General features: G+C 44.8%; 1 protein-coding gene across 1 annotated transcript; it reads left to right on the top strand.

Annotated features, from left to right (window-relative positions):
* Window positions 1-60: 60 nt before the first annotated feature.
* acox3 (acyl-CoA oxidase 3, pristanoyl) lies at window positions 61-21,383 on the top strand. The gene is made up of 18 exons (XM_010899166.3): window positions 61-143; window positions 676-840; window positions 987-1,220; window positions 1,440-1,514; window positions 1,848-1,937; window positions 3,057-3,200; window positions 3,354-3,442; window positions 4,225-4,321; window positions 6,127-6,309; window positions 6,490-6,612; window positions 6,735-6,855; window positions 6,936-7,058; window positions 7,358-7,471; window positions 9,873-9,988; window positions 14,297-14,471; window positions 14,754-14,821; window positions 15,107-15,193; window positions 20,605-21,383. The coding sequence occupies exons 2-18, from the start codon at window positions 721-723 to the stop codon at window positions 20,722-20,724; spliced, it is 2,079 nt and encodes a 692-aa protein (XP_010897468.2). The 5' UTR covers window positions 61-143; window positions 676-720; the 3' UTR covers window positions 20,725-21,383.
* The last annotated feature ends 516 nt before the right edge of the window (window positions 21,384-21,899 follow it).

The following is a 21,899-nucleotide window of genomic DNA, read 5'->3' as shown; positions in this document are numbered from 1 at the left end:
TTATAAGGGGTGTAAAAGAAGTAGCAGTCTAGCAACGCCAATTTTGCTAACAACCCTCTCGAGTGACAACACACGAAGTCCGTCGCACTGCATAAGCGTCATTCATAACAAGTTCAGTTGACAGTGAGCGGGGCAGAGTACAGGTAGGGGTTGCACATACAGTAGTCTTTTTTGTATAGTTTAGCTGAGAATGAATGTTACGGACTATATAAATACAGACGCTTTACATAATATTATTTTTTAGCAAGTTCATGCAGTGAAACATTAACTAGCTTTGAGTGTTCGTGCATTGAGCTGTTTTATTTATGAACGATTTTTGTTTGTTTCTCTGTGAAAACAAAATGTTAGGTCAATCTGGGCTCGATGTTAGTGACAATCAATTTCATGAAAATGACACTTAACTACTGGAAGAGAAAATTTATTGTTTTCAATTATGTAATGCATGGTCTCGTCATATTGTGACCCTTGCTCTTTTACTGTTTCTGATTTAATGGAAGGGACTTTTGAAGGGCACAAACTGTCTACCTCAGATGAATATGAACTAGTAGCTAGCTATTGTTCTTGTTCATTTCTAATAGCAGTCTACTTCAAAATATTGGAACATTTAAATGGGAATTGCTGACATGAATACAAATCATTACTAATCAATTTTCCTTTTATATTCCTCTTGGGAAGAGTGAAGTGCCAACCAGGGTCCCCAACTACAATCAAAGTGACAAGATGAAGCATGGTCTGCCTGACTTCCCGTGTGGACCTCTGGATATATACAGGAAGAAAGCCTCCTTTAACTGGAAAGACATGGTCATTTTCCTTGAGGGAGAGGATGAATTAGCATTAAAGGTAGGCTTTGAAATGGGCATTTAACATTAATGCTAGCCTTTTTCTATGTATTTTAAAAGATAAAAGTTAAAAACATAATAAAATGCTCTGGGGCTAAAATGAAAACCTGATACCACTTGACTATATTTTCTCTTGCAATTCCACAGCAACACGTGTTCCGGACATTGGAGAATGACCCTGTTTTCGCCCGTCAGCCCGGCGAGGACCTGACGACAGAGAAGATGCGAGAGGTCACCTTCAGGCGGTGCAAACAGCTGTTCCGTTATAACTTCTTGACACACGATGACGTCATGGCGAACCCGTGGAGGATGGTGGTGCTCAACGACTGCCTGGGAATGTACGATGTGTCCCTGTCCGCCAAGTACTTCCTCAACAAAGGGGTGAGCCTGGGTGGATGGAGTCTGGGAGAAGAACCATCTGGGCATGAATGACAAACCGGTTTTGATTTTGTTCGCCAATCGGCTGGGTGCATACAAGTGTATCTAATGGCTCTATAAGACCTGAACATTAGTCATGAGTACATTAACATATGTAGGTTGTAGGATTGTTTTAACGTTATGAATGCATCTTAAAATATTCGTAACCATGTCCTCTTACAGATGTTTGGTGGGACAGTCGCCAACACCGGATCCCAAAGAAACAGACAGTTTGTGCAGGATGTAGAGGACATGATGGTAAAACCGTCATCAGCATGCACAGACATCTTGCGTTTAAATGTATTGCAAGCCGTGTAAACCTTTGAAACCTAACTGTGGTTTCAAAATCCTTTACAGTGACAGGTTATTGTTTGTCAGTGTGCTGTGCAAATTCACTGCTTGCTCTGAATACCTCCGAATAACTATATACAGCTTCATGCTAGACTATTGGAACAAATCCAAAAACTTGTAACAACAACTCTCCCGCAATGTTTTCCTATGTTTTCATTGTTTAAATTTGAAGTCTCTGTTTCCCTACTTGAACTGCAATGGCTGAACCTGTTTTTTTTTTGTTCTTTATTTTGTCCACAGACATTTGGATGCTTTGCATTGACTGAGCTGAGTCATGGCAGCAATACCAGAGCTATGAGGACCACAGCCAAGTACGATCCCAGCACACAGGTGAGTGGAACAAAGGTCACCGCGAGGCCTCCGATTAGAGTCCACGAATTATGCTTCCCGAAGAATTGCAAGAAATTACCAAGCTTTCAGGGTATTCCTGTTCAAATCGGAAGTTTAGCATTTTTTGGATTATGCTTTGGAGGCACACATTTTTGTAAAGCTTTGACAAACCAATTAACTGGAATTCATAAAATCAACTAGTTATAACAATAATTCAAAACTGTGACCCATTGTCATCATTGAATTCATGTATTTTTAATTCACGTGTAGTTTCTGTACAAATAATGTGTCTGCTTTGAATTCATGGTGACTTGGTTTTAGTTAACATGGTCCTCAACACCACTCTTAACCACTTGATTAATAATCTTGAAGATTATTAATAATCATCAAGATTATTAATCAAGTGGTTAAGAGTGGTGTTGAGGACCATGTTAACTAAAACCAAGTCACCATGAATTCAAAGCAGACACATTATTTGTCTGTCATTGAGGAGCCGAACTGGGGACAGTAAAGACATTTTTAGACATATGATTTGTAGATATTCAACAGTTTTCATTTTACATCATGCTGTTCATATAAATCATTTATTGTAATTTACCAGTTTCTCTACAGTTTCTGTACCAGGAAAAGGGAATATGTTACATGGGGAAATCCTGGTATATATTGGTATCGCGGTTCCCCCATTTATACCCTACTTCTTGCTCCATTACCTCCGCATTGTACTATTATTTACATGTTTCAAAGATACCTTTTGGTTGTATTTTGACACTTTACTGAGACAGTTATTACGGGATCGAGGGGATAGAAATGTGTGGGAGACAGGATGAAGGCTTAGAGTGGGGTTTGATTTCCTGGTCTCCACTGGGGGGAAGCCAGAAGTGTTAATGTTTGACCATCGGCATTGCGCAGAGCAGCATTTTATTCTCTATGGAATGTTTCAGATTTGAAAATAATCAATTGGACACATTCCGACTCTTAATATGAATTGTAAATGACAGTTGGTTCTCAATTGGTTTACTTCCATTTAAGCCGCGTGCTTGTACAATTGTACTGTATGTGTATGGCTACCAGTGAGTCCTCAGTAAAACCATACTCAAGTGATCTATCGCACTGTTCCAGGAGTTTGTGATCAATTCCCCTGATTTTGAAGCTGCTAAGTTCTGGGTGGGTAACCTGGGGAAGACGGCTACACACGCGGTGGTGTTTGCCCGGCTCTACACCCCCGACGGCGCCTGTCACGGTCTGCACTCCTTCATAGTACAGGTACAGAGAGCTGATTTCAAAATAAATAAAACAAACTATACATTTTAAATTGTAAAATTTTTCTACTGCCTTTGCTGCAAACATTTTTGATCCAGAGCTTGGTGTCACTGTGGAATCAGCCAATGATGATTAATAAACAAATACGTATTGTAGGTCAGAGATCCCAAAACTCTGCTGGCAATGCCTGGAGTGATGGTAGGAGATATGGGCAAGAAGCTTGGCCAGAATGGACTGGATAATGGGTAGGTTCAATACCATTTTATAATTTTTCATCATAGCATAAAAACGAGCAGCAGAAATATGACCATATACTATTAAGAAGGGGCCCGGCCCCCTAATTGTGCTGTGGTCAAACTAATCGCATCGCAGTACAGCTTTGTCTCTGGGTTTGAATCCTGGTTGCGGCATATCGCACAATGCCTGAGAGGCCAGCAAAGGGCAGCACAAAGTGGTTGGTGCTGCCCTGGATCGACGGGTGATCAAATTATTGTTATTTCATTTTCGATGTGAACATTGGTGGTGACACCCTGTACGACCAGCAGGGGGCGATCAAATCTCACTTTAAATCAGAATGTCCACCATGTTCTGTGGACAGATATTTCTGTTGAAAATGGGCCCATGTACATTTTTACTGTTCTGCTAGCAAGAATAGAAGCACGAGAGACCAGGAGATGTTTGTAGTTAATGTTTTAAGCTAATGTTTCAAATATTTTTTTCCACAACCTTTTTTCTCCATTGAAACTTTCTCGCTGGTGCGTCTATCAGTTTGTATTGACTTGTAGTCTCCTAATACTTGGTTTGGACACTTGTTGTTCTATCCACTCATCCTAAAGCACAAAGGACAAGATCATGTTATTCCTTTATGTTCAGTAGGAGAAGAGAAGGAGGAGGAGGCAAGTTGTGTTATTATGTAGATTCAGTCTTGTAATGTTCTGAAATGTTCTCCCAGGTTGAGACAGTAAAAGAACACACTAACCATGATTCTAAGATGGCCTCTGCCTTGTTGCGTTTGTCTTTGTGTCAGGTTTGCTGTGTTTAACAATGTCCGAATCCCACGGGAAAATATGCTGAATAAGACTGGTGATGTCAGCCCTGAGGGACTCTACATCACACCTTTTAAGGTGAGGAAAAACACATGCATGCATGCAGGAAACACACACACTCTTTCACCCACCTCCTCTCAGAAAGGGACAAGTCAGAAATCAATTTTTACAATACTGAAATACTACCTCTATTTTTTCGGCTTTAATGACCCACAAGAAGTTCTTTGTGAAAAGGAGGACATGTTCTGGGGTTAAGGGGCTCGCTCAAGGACCCAATGTTAGAAGAGTGCCTTGAAGATATGAAATTCAGCAGCCTTCAGTTGCGAGATCAAATAAATGTTTTCAGCAAACAATGACAATGAACAAACATCAACTCAGTTCTGGTCCATCTCAGAACATAGTAGTTAAATAATTGTGTGTGTCGCTGTGCAGTTCTAGCCAGGATTCCAGCTTCAACCCACAGAACGCGGCTCTACTCAGTCGTGATGGTGGCGGTATGTCAAATGAAAACGTGAAAATAAACAATCGGGTTCTAGTCTTCAGACCGCCACGCCTGATCTCACGGGAAGAATCTCGTCTCTGTTTTTGTTCCAAACAAACATGGATGGGTTTGACCCATTAAAAGAAAAGACGGGGTATCTGGGAACACCACTGCATGCACGCGCACTTAGTTTGCACGCATGGTTGGGTTAGACAAACCCCTAAAAAATACCCTCTGGGTTCTCTAGAATAATGGAAACTTCTGGAGGCTTTTGAGAGAACGAGTCATGTTGGAGGGGGGATGCCTTAGTCATTCTGATGTTGGGATCCGAACCCCAGCAAGGATTGTGTTCATTCTTGCGTACGGTGAAACACGTTGTAATCCATACATTAACATTTTTATGATTATTTTCAAAATAAATATATATTTAAGCAGTCTGGAAATATTTTTGGCGAAAGAGCAGTTGGCTGGAATGGAACCTATGATGCAGCGGAACCAGAGTCTCCTTCCATTCCTGTTGTCTTCCATTTGGTGTCTAATGAACATGGTTCTAATCAAAATGGGTGCTTCCTACTGCCATTTAATGTGGAACAAGGAGTCTACAAGAAGAGGTGGTGAGGAAGTGGTGAGTTAATGTTTGGAAAATCTTTACCCAAGATCAATGTGAAGTGTTTGTCTGTCTTCAGAGGAACTACACAAACAGCATTATCAAAACTTAATGACTGGGAGTCAACAGGAATGAATTTGTACACATGGACTTGGAGAGCGTGACCTAATCAGATGTAGGTCAAAATTACTTCTAGAATTACCAGATTTTAAAAACAGTAATTACTGACTAATGAAATGTGTAACTGCTGGAAAAAACAACTCAAAAAGCAGGAGAAGCGCCCTAAAGGCTTCACTGCTACGACTGAGACGAAAGGGGAAGGGGCGTATGATCTAGTTAAATCCAGAGCGCCAACCCAACTGTAAACCATCAGGAGCTAATAATACCAAGCTGCGATTGGCTAAGAGGCGAAAGTAGTCTGAAGTGAAACCCAGCTGGGGATGTGAGAAGCTGCGTTCCCTCACTTAAATGTCTCCCTTGAATGTCGAGGTCTGGTGTTAGAACAGGAGTCCTCCTAGGTCAAACAACCTGGCCTGGTTTTGTGGGCAGAGGTGAGCCCAATTATCACCAATGGGTGAATCCAATTGTAGTCAATGGACTACCCAACCACTCATAATACTGATGTTCTTGTGAAGAATTGTACAAGTTAATTCTTGCCATGTTGCTAAAAGTGTATTTAAAGAATCCTCCAAAATTAACTTTGCAAGGTGTTAAAATGATCTTAAATAAAGTAAAGATGTGTGAAACCGGATCTTCCCACTTTTGTTCTCTCTGCCCTCCATTTGCCCCATCCAGGACCCTAACAAGCGTTTCGGGGCGTCCCTCGGTGCCCTGTCCAGTGGCCGAGTCTCCATCACGAGAATGGCTGTGGTCAACCTGAAGCTAGCCTTAACCGTAGCCATCCGTTTCTCAGCCACCCGACGCCAGTTTGGACCCAAAGAGGATGAGGAGATTCCGGTGTTGGAGTACCAACTCCAGGTACCGTACTGAACAGTCACCCTTTATGTGGTACATGGTGTTGTCGGTGGACATGAATAATCCCTGGAGTTCTTCGAGTTATTCCAGGAACATTCTGGAAAAGATAGGTTCCCCCTGAAAAAGTATTCTGTGTAAGGTTGAATCCATTTTCTGCTGTTCTCCACCGTTGTCCGGTTGCAGCAATGGCGGCTGATCCCGTACCTGTCGGCCTTGTACGCCCTGGACCACTTCTCCAAATCCATCTTCGTCAACTTTGTGGAGTTCCAGCTGGGGATGATGACGAAGGACAGCAGTGAGAGGCAGGTGAGGACGGAAGAAATCCAGGGAGGGAGGGGGAAAAAGGGACGGGCGAACCCTAGATGGAGACGGAGAGACGCCATCATGGTTAGTTCCGGAAAAATGTGTTTCCTATTATTGTCCTACAGGCGGAGCTGGGAAGAGAGATCCACGCCATCTCCTGCGCCAGTAAACCACTGGGGTCCTGGACGGCTCAGAAGGGGATTCAGGAGTGTCGCGAGGCCTGTGGAGGACATGGATACCTGGCTAGTAAGTCACACACAACCCTGTCCTCAGCCGGAGCCATCTCAGTCGCCTAATAACGACACTGGACGATGTCTCCGTTGTAGTGAATCGTCTGGGCATCATCCGGGACGACAACGACCCCAACTGCACTTACGAGGGGGACAACAATGTCCTCCTACAGCAGACCAGCAACTACCTCCTCAGCCAGCTGCACGCCAAACAACGCGGTTAGTAGAACCTGTGAAATCCCATAAAACCTGGTTGCCGCCCCTAATTTGTTTGCTTTTTAAAGGAAGTTGTTGATAATGCATGAGTTAGTAGATTATTTGTCTCACCATTGGATGTGCATTTTTTTGATTGAGCTTGTAAGCGGCTTATGAATCCAAAGAGCTGTATAAAAACAACATATGAATGTCGTATTGAAACATCTTTACAAAGGAGTGAGAATTGGGTTGACACAAATTCCTTATGAACAGTTTACTAATGTCTTATGAACGCCTTATGAAGCCTTATTTGATGGTTTTAGATGGAGTGAGGATTGCGTCACCACTAGAGTCCGTGAACTTCCTTGACGACTTTGACAGCATTCTGAAGACCAGGTTCACTGCAGCGTCTGTGGAGCAGTGCATGGACTCCAAGGGTACGAACACAAAACTCCATTCACTTATTTATGTTTCATGGAACATTACCCTGACTTCATTTTTGAAATCATTATTGTTGGAAGGTCAGAAATAGCCTTTCTTCCTTGCAGGGGCCCCCGAAAGTCAACTCTTGTTGTTTTACAGGCCTTCTTGGGATTTGTAGTCTCTACCGTACTAAAACGTGAACACGTTCGCACACACGTCTTTACAGAGTCAAACAAGCCTTTCTCTAGTCAATACTCTTCTCTATCTTAAGATTGTCTGTGGCTCGTCAGTTATATAACATGCCTGGTGTTATAGTACCGGAGAGCTCTTTACTGGAATGTTCTTTGTCATGATGCCAGAGGTAACAGCCAGTCTCCAGCTGTCACACCTGGTAGACGGTAAGCAAATCCACCCTGACCCTCCGAGGGACCCCTGCTGGAGCACACTGGCCCTGGATGGGCCTGTTTTAAAGTCCTCGCAAAATACCCGTCTTTTAGTGTTAAGCTGTACGAAATAAAAAGTCTGTCTTTTAAAGCTACATAAGACAATGTTATAAGAATATGCTGAATAAAGCGGATGAATGTGCACGCGCACACACGACCACACACACACACACACACACACACAGGCTCTAGGCGGGGAATTCCCTGCAGTGCTCTGCATGCTGTTGTGGTTGTGAATGAATGCCCTTCCAAGGTGAAGCCATCCAGACAGCCTCCGTCTCAGAAGAGGGAACAGATGATGTGAACCCTGGCTAAAGTGTCTCCTCCTTATGCCAAACACACACACACACACACACACACACTCACACACAAGCCTTCTTTCCCCCATCTGCAAAACATCTGGTCAATTTACTGACATCATACCACAGAGGGGGACTGAGCCTGCTGGTCGTCTAGCTACTCAGGTCAGCTCTGCTTGCTCATTGGCCGAATCGAACAGAGGAAGAAAGGGAGAAAGGCTGACATTTTCTGTCGCGGATTGGCCATGGTCTGTGGCCATCCAACTGTTTGTATTGTCACAGTGAAGGCCAAGCACACGTGTCTGGGTAATGAGGAGAAAGGGGTGGAGTGGTAGAATCTGCCTGTTGTACGAGGTGGAAGAATAGCATTCCAGGGCAGGTGTGCACTTTGGTTGACTTCAACTGGGCCGATTGCTACCACATGCTGGAAACTTACTGTCACCGTTGCTATAGAGACCGTCATCCTTTCCTGCTATGACGGGATGCCAAACCGGTCCCGAGTTTCTAATGTAGCTGACGCGACACCAGGCCCCACCACTGCTGAGCCTGTTGATGAGGTTTCTCTTCCTCGACACTTTGATTGTCGTCTGTTGTTATTCTTTTCCTCCTCCGTCATTTGCCCTCTTCAAGGTTTCTTGGTAACTACATTCTAAAAAGAAAAGGTTATTGGAGTGTCCTTTCCTTTTAAACTTTAGGGAACCCCTGTAAGTTCTTCCTAGAACGATGTCAAGGAAATAGTCATACTTGTTACTCAAAGGACCATGGGAACAACCTACCCACTCAAAATTCCATCCCCAAAGGTTCTTCAAATGGTTGTTTGAGAAGCAATTTAAAAGGGGTTCTTGGAAGAACTTGTATGGTTCCCCCACAGTTTCAATGTGAAGAACCATTAAGGACCTTCCAAGAACCTTTACTTTTTAGAGTGTAGCTTTATCTGAACGCTAACTCAAGAAAATAGTGAAGTTCCTGTATATCTTGCTGTTATTCTTTCCTTATCGGAGCCTTCCATGTCATACTATGCTGGGGGTGTGTCTGTTTCTTACAACCGTAAATCTTCTCATATCCACTTAATTATTGTTCCTGGATCCTATGTTTGTCGTTACTCATGATCATATTACACACTCCCTGTCGTGACTTGGCCCTAAAATCTGTTAAAACAACACTCTTGTGCGCACAGACCTGCACTTGCTCAAACCCGTCATTAAACTAGCTAAATAATACTGTTATCAGAGCCACTTGCTCCGTTATGTGTGAAAGCCTAGCAGTTTGCACATTAAACTATTATCCAAAATGACTAACATTAATTATTGATTACGTATGTTTAGTGCCAACTGTATTCTACACATTAATACAAGGTTGGGGAAGGGATGAATGTGCCAACATCCCCACCTGTTTAACTTCACATCCCAAGGCAGCACCCTGTTATGGGCAAGCTCCCAGATCACTGCCCTGGGATGTTGGAATTTGCTCTTTAGGCCCTGGGACTGAGTGCCCCCTACTGGCCCTCTAACACAACTCCCAGCAGCATAAGGACCTCCCACCCAGAGGTCGACAAGGATCTGCCCTGGTTAACGAGACGTCAGGGTGGTGACATACTGGATGTGTTCGCGGTTGGTGTGTGATTTCTACACTCTGAGGTGTAATCTGTATCCGGGTTTCTCTTCTCACCCCAGTGCCGTTGGCAGCGTATAAGTGGCTGGTGTGTTTCCTATTGAGGGAAAGCCAGAGGAGACTGGCCCAGGAGAAGGCCTCTGGAAAGGCTGACTTTGAGGCACGCAACAACAGCCAGGTGAATAGTATGCACAAAGACACACACACACAGATCAGATAAAACACTGAACTGCTTGTCCTTTTCACAATCATCATCTCTGTTGTCATGTAAAACATACACAGTTGTCTTTTCAGTTTCTCAAAAGTCTACACAAGTGGGATCCTACATCTCCTTTGCAGGCACGTCTATCAAAGTAGTGCTTCTAGCAGTTCTTGGGATTGTGCAGTTGCAGATCAGCAGGCCCTAAAAATAACCATGAAGTCTGCTGATGTAATATTCTTAACATAATATTCATGGTAGTGACATGATGAAAATACCTCAACTCTCAAACCTTCCATGAATGGAAACTGTCAAATTCCAGTTTGTACTTCGCAGTGACCCAACAGACACCAAACAACAAGACCCCATTGCACTGCTCTGAGAATGAGATAATGGTGCTAGTACACAAATAACATTGAACAGGTGGCTTAAAGCTATGTTAGCTTAAGACTGTAAAAATACTGCTACAGCCGTGTGTAAGAATGTCAACATAAACACACCCTCAATGAGCTTTACCAAGTTTGATCATTTTTAGCTTTCCTCTGTCACGTGTGGTTATGAACTGAGAGTTAGAGTTTGAGAGAGACAGAGAGGACTGGGAGAGAGACAGAGAGGACTGGGAGAGAGACAGAGAGGACTGGGAGAGAGACAGAGAGGACTGGGAGAGAGACAGAGAGGACTGGGAGAGAGACAGAGAGGACTGGGAGAGAGACAGAGAGGACTGGGAGAGAGACAGAGAGGACTGGGAGAGAGACAGAGAGGACTGGGAGAGAGACAGAGAGGACTGGGAGAGAGACAGAGAGGACTGGGAGAGAGACAGAGAGGACTGGGAGAGAGACAGAGAGGACTGGGAGAGAGACAGAGAGGACTGGGAGAGAGACAGAGAGGACTGGGAGAGAGACAGAGAGGACTGGGAGAGAGACAGAGAGGACTGGGAGAGAGACAGAGAGGACTGGGAGAGAGACAGAGAGGACTGGGAGAGAGACAGAGAGGACTGGGAGAGAGACAGAGAGGACTGTGAGAGAGACAGAGAGGACTGGGAGAGAGACAGAGAGGACTGGGAGAGAGACAGAGAGGACTGGGAGAGAGACAGAGAGGACTGGGAGAGAGACAGAGAGGACTGGGAGAGAGACAGAGAGGACTGGGAGAGAGACAGAGAGGCCTGGGAGGGAGACAGAGAGGACTGGGAGAGAGACAGAGAGGCCTGGGAGAGAGACAGAGAGGACTGGGAGAGAGACAGAGAGGACTGGGAGGGAGACAGAGAGGACTGGGAGAGAGACAGAGAGGACTGGGAGAGAGACAGAGAGGCCTGGGAGGGAGACAGAGGCTGAAAGAGAGAGATCAACAGAGAGAGACAAAGACCTAGAGCAGGGGTTTTCAAATATTACCCTACGGGGGCTGGAGCCTGCTGGTTTTCTGTTCTACCTCATCATTAATTGGACCTCTCCTGGTGTCATAAGTCTGATTAAGCCTGAGTGGAACTGGCTTCAAGGGCCCGATTTGAATACCCCTGACCTAGAGGATGTTGAATACCCCTGACCTAGAGGATGTTGAATACCCCTGACCTAGAGGATGTTGAATACCCCTGACCTAGAGGATGTTGAATACCCCTGACCTAGAGGATGTTGAATACCCCTGACCTAGAGGATGTTGAATACCCCTGACCTAGAGGATGTTGAATACCCCTGACCTAGAGGATGTTGAATACCCCTGACCTAGAGGATGTTGAATACCCCTGACCTAGAGGATGTTGAATACCCCTGACCTAGAGGATGTTGAATACCCCTGACCTAGAGGATGTTGAATACCCCTGACCTAGAGGATGTTGAATACCCCTGACCTAGAGGATGTTGAATACCCCTGACCTAGAGGATGTTGAATACCCCTGACCTAGAGGATGTTGAATACCCCTGACCTAGAGGATGTTGAATACCCCTGACCTAGAGGATGTTGAATACCCCTGACCCATCTAGGCTGTGAATCTGTCTCTTCTTTTCTCCCATCTTCTCTCTCCCTGATGGGTGTGTTAGTTGCATTGGCAGCTTTCCCAGGCCAGTTGGCTCAGAGTGAAGTCTGAAGTATTGTCCTCACCCGGTATCCGCTCAGCTCATGACAGCTTTCTCCTTAACTCACGCTCTCCTAATAACAGATGTGTTTAGAACTGATAAATCAGATCCACCGCAGCCTGTTTTAATTGCCTGATAAAGCCACTCCTTTCCTCATGTCTGCCTGTGACACACTTCCTTCACAGAAACCCGCTGCTGCTAATCACCACGATCCGTCTGTCAACATCATTCTCTGCAACAATTCAGACGGCGAAGTACCTAATGACATACTCTCTCCAAAAAGGCTTCTTTGTGTGTAGAAATTGTGTTACATAGTACTGGTCACTTCAAATAACTTATTTATTTAAAAAAATTTTAAGAGCAATTCACCTTTGTTTGCAGTCCCCTAGTGGCTCTACTAGAAAAACACATTTGAACTCTGCTAGAGTGACCAGCACATCTTTAATCTGTGGTCTATTTTATTTGCCTAGCTTTATGCACTCATTGTTTTGAATCGTTTCCGCTGTCTGTTACTTCACCACAATGTTGTCAGATAAGGTAGCCAAATGGAAGGTACAGCCAGACATTTATATAATACCCAGACCTGGGTTCAGTAAGTACAGGCTATATTTTATTTACATTCCTTTTAGCTTTTGCTTTAGCCTGCCCAAAGTTTGCTTCATTTGCTGTGTTTGTACTTCAGGAACCATTTTATTGGTGCCATTATGCAAAACAAGCTTGGGCAAGTGGAGATCAATCATTTGAAAGGGAACAAGTACTGTTTTTATCTGGATCTGTTTTGAAAGGACCTCCAGAGAGGGGTTGGGTTCAGAGCTATCTAATGCCCAGGCTAGGAGCTATGGCACTGGGCCGGGATACAGGGACCTCCACAGAGGGGAAGAGGGAAGTTCAAAGGCGTGGGAGAGGATCTGTGTTCTTTTTGCTAACATGGCACAGGAAGGATGGACATTGTCCAGTCAGGGCCAGATAGGAGGGGAGGCACCGACACAATTCAATACCAGGGCTGAGAATAGGGTGAAAATAACTAGTTTGCTCACGCATGCTTATTCATACTCTTGTGGTGTCTGGATATTGGATTCCAGTAACTCTTATCTATCAATCAATCAATCAAATTTATTTATAAAGCCCTTTTTACAACAGCAGTTGTCACAAAGTGCTTTTACAGAGACACCCGGCCTTAAACCCCAAGGTGCAAACAATAGTAGTGTCGAATTTCAGTGGCTAGGAAATTTTAGGAAGAAACCTAGAGAGGACCCAGGCTCAGAGGGGTGACCAGTCCTCTTCTGGCTGTGCTGAGTGAGATATTAGGAGTCCAATTGGAATAATAAATAAATGTATCTGGGCTAAATCCAGAGTCTATTTAAATTTAGACTATGTCAGAAGCATGACCAGATCGACAAGGACAGGGACAGCAACAGGCCCCCCAAACCAGGTACTCTGCAGGTGTGGACGAGGACCTCATGTCCTCCTAAAGTTTAAAACGGGAGAAGACTGGGAAAATTTAGAAAATGCATTCATCATATAAACAACTTTTTATAGTGGGGAAGGAGAACTGACCCAATCCCCCAGCACAATAGTATAGCAGCGTAAGACCTAGGAACTGAGAACTGAGACAGGGGGGTCCGGCGACACTGTGGCCCTACCCGTGGGAGCAGTGGGGAGGATGAGGTGGGGGTGCAACTGCTTCTTATCTCTCCCAGTTCAGTTTTGGTTAATTTTCAAAGGCTTCATTGCCATGGGAAACATTTGTTTATATCGCCAAAGCTAATGTAAAATGAGAAAGATTTTATAAATAACAAGGGATGAGCAACATTCAAAGTAAACACTGAAGGTTCAAGAGGATAAAGGCAGTAACATTTTTATTACAAGTCATGTACAATGCTGTTATTAAGTGCATTTAGTTAAGAGTGGGATGTTCCCAGCCTGGTCTCTTTGTGAGCTTAGTCTTTATCTCTATCTCTCTTTATCGCCCAATATCTCTTTTTATCTCCCTCTATCTCTATCTCTTTATCTCACTCTATTTCTGTATCACCCTCTTTCTCAATCTCTCTTTATCTCCCTCTATCTCTATCTCTCTTTATCTCCCTCTATCTCTCTTTATCTCCCTCTATCTCTCTTTATCTCCCTCTATCTCTATCTCTCTTTATCTCCCTCTATCTCTCTTTATCTCCCTCTATCTCTTTTTATCTCCCTCTATCTCTATCTCTCTATCTCCATACAGGTGTTCTACTGCCGCTCCCTGTCCGTCGTCTACATAGAACACACTGTGTTGCAGAGGTTCCACGACAAGACCCGCGACGGCGACACTCCGCCTGGTCTCAGACCTGTTCTTAGACAGCTCTGCGCCCTCTATGGCCTGTGGTCCCTCAACAACCACATGGCCACACTGTACCAGGGTCAGTTCACGGTCACCTTCTAAATCCCCTCCAGTTGCACCCAAAAACCCTGTCAGAATAGGAGGTCTGGGAACAGACTTTAATTTTTAGATGGCAGTAAATATGTTGACGTTGGAGCGGTTTGACCCGATTTGTCAAGCGGGACTCTCTTGCTCTGAGACACTTGATAGAAACTGGCCCTGGTGCGAATCTCCGAAGTACTCTGTCCTTAGAAGAGTTGAGTTCATTAGATTACTTATTATTATAGTTATATAATTATAGTCTGTGTGTGCTTTTCCCCAGGTGGTTATTTCTCTGGCTGGGAGCCTGCTGATTGGATCCAGCGAGCCATCCTGACCCTCTGCGCCCAGGTCAGATCTCACAAACCAGCACTTGCGAAGGCATGAATGACACTGATAGTGTGTATGCGCACTTAGTTAACTCAGACAAATTATGTCGACATAAATAACCCCTTAAATGTTATGTGAAGGGATGATTTATCCCCATGTTTGGTTAGGAGGAATGAGCCGGACGAGCTCTCAGCGGAGGGGTTCCTTCGGAGTGCAATTCATGGCGCTGTTTATCTCTGTTTATACTCATCCGCCTCCCCCACCATTCCCCCCTCTTATCCCTCTCTCCTTCTCTCCCCCTAACAGCTGAAGGATGAGGCTGTAGCGCTGGTGGACGTCGTCGCCCCTCCCGATTTCATCCTCAACTCGCCAATCGGCAAGGCCGACGGGGAGGTAAGCGAAGTCGGACGACATCTATGCGCATGAAATGGGAACGGCGTCGGGGTCGTGGGCGGCGCATGTCTCGTCCTCACGCGACCTTGATCCGGTAGTTTAAAAGAACGTTCCAGAAGGCCCCCCTCCCTACGAAGATAACAATGTATAGTCCGAAATAAGCAGTGGGGAGGACGAGGTGGGGGTGCAACGGCTTTTTAACTCATTACACTATGCATACACTCTGGTCCGCGTCTAAGTTAACAGGCTAGACACTCTTGTGTAGGCACCGTCCCCTTACTCAGCCACTGAAACCTCCCAGCTTTTCAGCGCTCCTTTGTTCAGATTCTGAATGACATAAGGCTTAACAGTACTCCTCTGTTGATTAGTGTACGTACTCCTGTCCATTTGATTAACGCTGCCAACGTGTTCATCCATAAACTCAGACGGTCCTCAAGTGTTGGGAGGGTGTCTGGAGAAGCACAACCTCTGAGACACACACACACACAGTTTGATATCCTGGTCCAAACCACAAAAGGTTTCAATCAACCAATCCTGTGTTGTTTTTTACCTACTTTTAAAGGATGGGTGGGAACACTTTTTTTTTTTACTGGAATACAGAGAGGGAGAGGACTTTTTCCAGTAAACACAATGACTTAAACCCATAAACACTTAGGCCCAAGTGTGTCAGCCAGCAGTAACAAGTGAGGGGGAAGGAAAGTGTGTGTTTGTGTGTGTTTATGCATGGGGACGATGTGTCGGCCAGGGCTTTGCTTTACTTACGAAGGAGGTTGTGTTATCGCTGTTTTGTTAGGAGTCTAGCTTTCGAAAGCTCAGTCTTTCTTTGAAGACTCTCAACTGCTTTAGCTGGAAGACTGTACAAACACAAACCCTCCTGTGGAGAGTTACATTAATAATAGTCCTGGAACCGGAGGAGAAACATCCTGTCCAGGCCGGACTTCATAGTAGATTCAAACTAACCAACTGTAAGCCTGTTGATCATTAATCTACATATTTATCCCTGCTGGGATTTCTTTTTTTAGATACGCTAATAGTGGCTAGTAAAGCAACAGAACAGTGGCAGAAGCCACTTTTATAGTGTAAATGAATGTCTCATAGACAGTCTACGTAAACAGGAGTGGTGTTGTAGATTTGTCTGGAAACAGAGTTTAGCGTGAGACAACCAGAAGCATTAGCTCTTGAGTTTTACATTAATCGCAATTTTGCAAGTGTTAACTTTTTCCCGAACTGAGGATGGGGAGACGACCTTTGGCCCATACACCTGCTGTAAGTGATGAAGAGGGGACAGGGGAGTTAATAGCATTGCTTTAAAAGTACGTTTCACAGCAGATGTTTAGTTCTTGCTGAAGAATAGACCAACTCCGGTCTCGAAGCAGTGGCATTTCCTTGTGACCTCACGAACGTGTGAGGCTGTCCCTCTCTGCTCCCTGTCGTAGAATGTGTGTCCCTGTGTGTCCCTGTGTGTCCCTGTGTGTCCCTGTGTGTCCCTGTGTGTCCCTGTGTGTCCCGAGTGTGTCCCTGTGTGTCCCGAGTGTGTCCCTGTGTGTCCCTGTGTGTCCCTGTGTGTCCCTGTGTGTCCCGAGTGTGTCCCTGTGTGTCCCGAGTGTGTCCCTGTGTGTCCCTGTGTGTCCCTGTGTGTTCCTGTGTGTCCCTGTGTGTCCCTGTGTGTCCCTGTGTGTCCCGAGTGTGTCCCTGTGTGTCCCTGTGTGTCCCTGTGTGTCCCTGTGTGTCCCTGTGTGTCCCTGTGTGTCCCTGTGTGTCCCGAGTGTGTCCCTGTGTGTCCCTGTGTGTCCCTGTGTGTCCCTGTGTGTCCCTGTGTGTCCCGAGTGTGTCCCTGTGTGTCCCTGTGTGTCCCTGTGTGTCCCTGAGTGTCCCTGTGTGTCCCTGTGTGTCCCTGTGTGTCCCTGTGTGTCCCTGTGTGTCCCTGAGTGTTCCTGTGTGTCCCTGTGTGTCCCTGTGTGTCCCTGTGTGTCCCTGAGTGTTCCTGTGTGTCCCTGTGTGTTCCTGTGTGTCCCTGTGTGTCCCTGTGTGTCCCTGTGTGTCCCTGTGTGTTCCGAGTGTGTCCCTGTGTGTCCCTGTGTGTCCCTGTGTGTTCCTGTGTGTCCCTGTGTGTTCCTGTGTGTCCCTGTGTGTCCCTGTGTGTTCCGAGTGTGTCCCTGTGTGTCCCTGTGTGTCCCTGTGTGTTCCTGTGTGTCCCTGTGTGTCCCTGTGTGTCCCTGTGTGTCCCTGTGTGTTCCGAGTGTGTCCCTGTGTGTCCCTGTGTGTCCCTGTGTGTCCCTGTGTGTTCCGAGTGTGTCCCTGTGTGTCCCTGTGTGTCCCTGTGTGTCCCTGTGTGTCCCTGTGTGTTCCGAGTGTGTCCCTGTGTGTCCCTGTGTGTCCCTGTGTGTCCCTGTGTGTTCCGAGTGTGTCCCTGTGTGTTCCTGTGTGTCCCTGTGTGTTCCGAGTGTGTCCCTGTGTGTTCCTGTGTGTCCCTGAGTGTTCCGAGTGTGTCCCTGTGTGTTCCGAGTGTGTCCCTGTGTGTCCCGAGTGTGTCCCTGTGTGTCCCTGTGTGTCCCTGAGTGTTCCGAGTGTTCCGAGTGTGTCCCTGTGTGTCCCTGAGTGTTCCGAGTGTGTCCCTGTGTGTCCCTGTGTGTCCCTGTGTGTCCCTGTGTGTTCCGAGTGTGTGTGGTGCCAATGAAATCCACAGCTCGAATATTTCATTTTAAAGTAAGGCACATTTATCGGATTTATATATTTCTTTCATTGTGTCGACATTTAGCTTAACGCAATCCAGACCCAAAAATGTCCCGAATTGTAGATCACCGCAGCAACAGCCAAACCCATATCAAATGTGAGAAAAGCCGTACAAACTAATGTTATAGAGGTGAGGTCAGTGCTGTAGTGTCTGTCAACACCCTATCGCCTATATAGTGCACTCCTTTTGACTGGAGCCCTGTGCACTTTAGAAGACAGGGTGTCATTTAGGACTTAAAAATAATGACAATAACATAAGTCATGCAGGGTCCAAATGCACAGGATTTGCAGAGGCGGTACTGCGCAGAGATTAAAACAGGCTGTAACAGGGAGAGACAGGGAACGGACAGAGAGGGCGTGTTAAGGGCCCTGAAGGGCACTTTATTAACTAGAACAGAAGAGTGAGAGGAGGAGGTGATGGAGAAATCCAACTCAGAAGACAGACCGCTTTTATTGGGGAGGCGACTTTGCCTCTGGGGCAAACGACCGCCAGCACCCTCCATCTGCTGGCCAACTTCCTCTACTCCTACTCCCTCGTCCAGCCTGGCCTGGTTCCACTTTCTCTTTGCTTTTGTCCTCCTTTGCAATCTGCTCCTGGGGAGCCTTTAAAAACACCCCCTGATGAGGTCCCAATCAGAGGCAGGTGTGTAGGGTTGCGGCTGGCCCTGCCGGCTGCCCCTGGAAGACTCCGGAAGATACCGGAAATCTCTGTCGGGGGCGCTGGTGTAACGCTGATCCATGGGGAGCGGGCGCGTTCGCGCCACAAAGCGCACAGGGGAATTCCATACATCCATACCTAAGAAGCAGAGGAAATCAAACTCCAAATCAAATTCATCCACAACATAAGTAATAATGAATAATTGATTAGATGGAAGAATCCAGAGATGTGCTAGTGGTCAGGGGTGAGATGGTGTTCATAACATATTCATAAACATAGTTTATTCTGCACCGTGACCACATGCACATCACACTATACATTAATTACTCATAAGAAAGGTACAGTGCCCTCCGTAAATATTGGGACAGTGAATATTTTCTTTTGCTTTTCAAGGGTATTTTTGTACATTGTAGTTTCATCATTTAAAAATGTGAATACAGACGGTAGTCCTCCTGTTTTTGAAAGTAACCTAGTTTTCAAATTAAGCAGTTATGTTTACCATCTGATGACATAATTTGCATGCACTGACAGTCTTAAGTCTACGACCCACTGACCTAACCGGATGCTCTGTTAATGTTCAGCCGAACCTGTACTGCAGCCGTCATCAGTTCTTTGTTCTGAGAACCTCATGCCTTATATCTCACCTTCAGGAAATAAAAGTCAGGTTCAGTTGGTTTTAAATCTGGAGATTCACTGGGCGGGTCCTTTTTTTTAGGACCGTAAAACAAATTGCCTAGTTGCAATGGCGGTATGTTCGGGGTCATTCTCTTGTCTCATCTGTTATTGATACATGTTTCCAGAACTCTAAAGGCTCTTTGAGATAACTGTTTTCAATTGTTACTTGTTGGCCACTATTGCCATCTTGTTTTTTAAGCTAAACGGTGATTTGCACCTTGCAGTGAAGTCCTCTGTAGCTGTGAAGTCCTCTGTAGCTGTGAAGTCCTCTGTAGCGGTGAAGTCCTCTGTAGCGGTGAAGTCCTCTGTAGCGGTGAAGTCCGCTGTAGCGGTGAAGTCCGCTGTAGCGGTGAAGTCCGCTGTAGCGGTGAAGTCCGCTGTAGCGGTGAAGTCCGCTGTAGCGGTGAAGTCCGCTGTAGCGGTGAAGTCCGCTGTAGCGGTGAAGTCCGCTGTAGCGGTGAAGTCCGCTGTAGCGGTGAAGTCCGCTGTAGCGGTGAAGTCCTCTGTAGCGGTGAAGTCCTCTGTAGCTGTGAAGTCCTCTGTAGCTGTGAAGTCCTCTGTAGCTGTGAAGTCCTCTGTAGCTGTGAAGTCCTCTGTCGATGTTAGTGGCTGACACATACTAGTATATTTTCTGGAGACTGTTCCTGATTTTTCAGACAGTTGTTTGGGGTTTCTGGTCAGCCTTCATCCACTTCATTGACTACAGATGGTTATACACTTACCAATCTCTCTTGTAATGTTTTTTTAGTCTTTGTTTTCATCTTTAAGAACTCAGGTTAAAATTGATATAGTTTGCCTTATTATTTCATTAGAAGTAATTACTGAAAACATTTATACATCCATGCATCCAGTCTGTGAATTGTGTTTCAGGTGAGAGAAAAAGGAACAATACAAGGTGAAACCTTCTACATGTAACTTCAAGGATTTAATCGAAGAGTTTAATGCTAATAAAACATCTTATCTCAATTGTCATGCGTGGATAACAGTAAGAATGACTTTGTTATGGGCCACTAGACGGTGGTGAGGCACAGGCAATTTTCTGAGGGATATTTGCTGTAACCTCTAATTCCCTCATATTACGTATCTGACAAACCAGACTTAATAAGTCAAACCAACCACAAAAACCCACAAGCATGCTAGCAAAGCATTTTGTTTATAGCTAAACTGGGTTAATGCCGATTCTGGAAAGGGGTTCTTTTGATGTAATGAACAGGCGTTTCTGAGAAGAGCTGGTTGAGTAATGGAGACTAGAGACAATATAGGTTTATAGTTGAGAAGCCACATGTATACAGTGTACACAAACACATATCATAGTAACTACACTTTCTGTTCTTCTGTGTTCTAGCTTTATAAGAACTTGTGGTCCACGGTGATGCAGGGGCACAAGGTTCTAGAGCGTCCGTCCTGGTGGGCAGAGTTCACCTCTAATAAGCCTGTGGTAGGTTCCCTCCGAGCCAACCTGTAAGGATTCTAGACGGACAAGGCCCTGGCTTCCTGATTCTGACACCTGGATCATCAAGTAAAAAATGTATACATTAGATCACTTTATGACAGGAACTTTGTTCCAAGAGATTTCTGTAAATTCTCCTATGATGTACTAATAAGAATCAAGATTGCCTTTTGACATTCATAATCATCTTAAAGGAAATATGACCATCAGTTACTTTGCCTTGTAGCTAAAGGATTTCTTAACTATATTTTATTTGAGGTCATTGGGGAGAACTTGTTAGCCCTAGAAAGCTACCTGATTCTGCAACATTATACATATAGCGCTACATTTGTCAGTGTTCAATGTAAGCTTGAGGGATCAGGAAGCTGTGCAAGGCTTTGAAACTGCATATGAAGTTAGATTTCTTATATATATATCAGTACATAATTGGTACTCCTTTACCATGATGATTCAATTAATCATTGATGCCAACTAACTTCAGAAACTGTAAATTCTGGATAACTTTCTATATATTTTTGATTATTAACTATATATTTTGGTAGTTAATTAATGTATGATATAGTGCTTATTTTGATTGCTATGATGCTATGGTTGTTTAATGTATATATTTGTGTGTATGATGCCACACATGTATAACACTGTAAAATTAAAAATATGGACAGATTTTGCTAAGACATTTGGTTTGGATTGGAATGTTTTTTTCAGTAAAGCACATACAGTATTTATGAATGTTATGTTCTCAGCTCATGTAAACAGGCTAACATAAGATAGACAGGGAGACCAATAGGGGAAATGCTAACTTCTAAATGGTATTTGGAGGAAGAAAGTATATTAAGCTGAGGGTACACTATGTACTGTGAGTAAATGGATGGTGTGTTTTTGGAAAGTACGTACCATCTACTGTGAGGTGCGAGGGAAGCGATTCTTTAGAAGGAGAGGCAGACACGAAAACAACAAAACGAAGAATCAACTGTTTGTCTTCTTGTAATAGGTCTGGCAAACAGACACAATAACCTGTGATGTGCCGATGAAAACCAGGAACCAAAATGGACAACATAATGACTAACAAGAAACAGGTGTGTGCACGCGCACATTCATCCGCTTGATTCAGCATATTCTTATAACGTTGGCTTATCTTGCTTTAAAAGGCGTTCATTTCGTACAATTAATGGCTAAGCGATAGTATAACA

Source organism: Esox lucius, chromosome 24 (assembly GCF_011004845.1).
Source record: "Esox lucius isolate fEsoLuc1 chromosome 24, fEsoLuc1.pri, whole genome shotgun sequence".
Lineage (NCBI taxonomy): Eukaryota > Metazoa > Chordata > Actinopteri > Esociformes > Esocidae > Esox > Esox lucius.
This window is presented reverse-complemented; position numbering and strand designations above follow the sequence as displayed.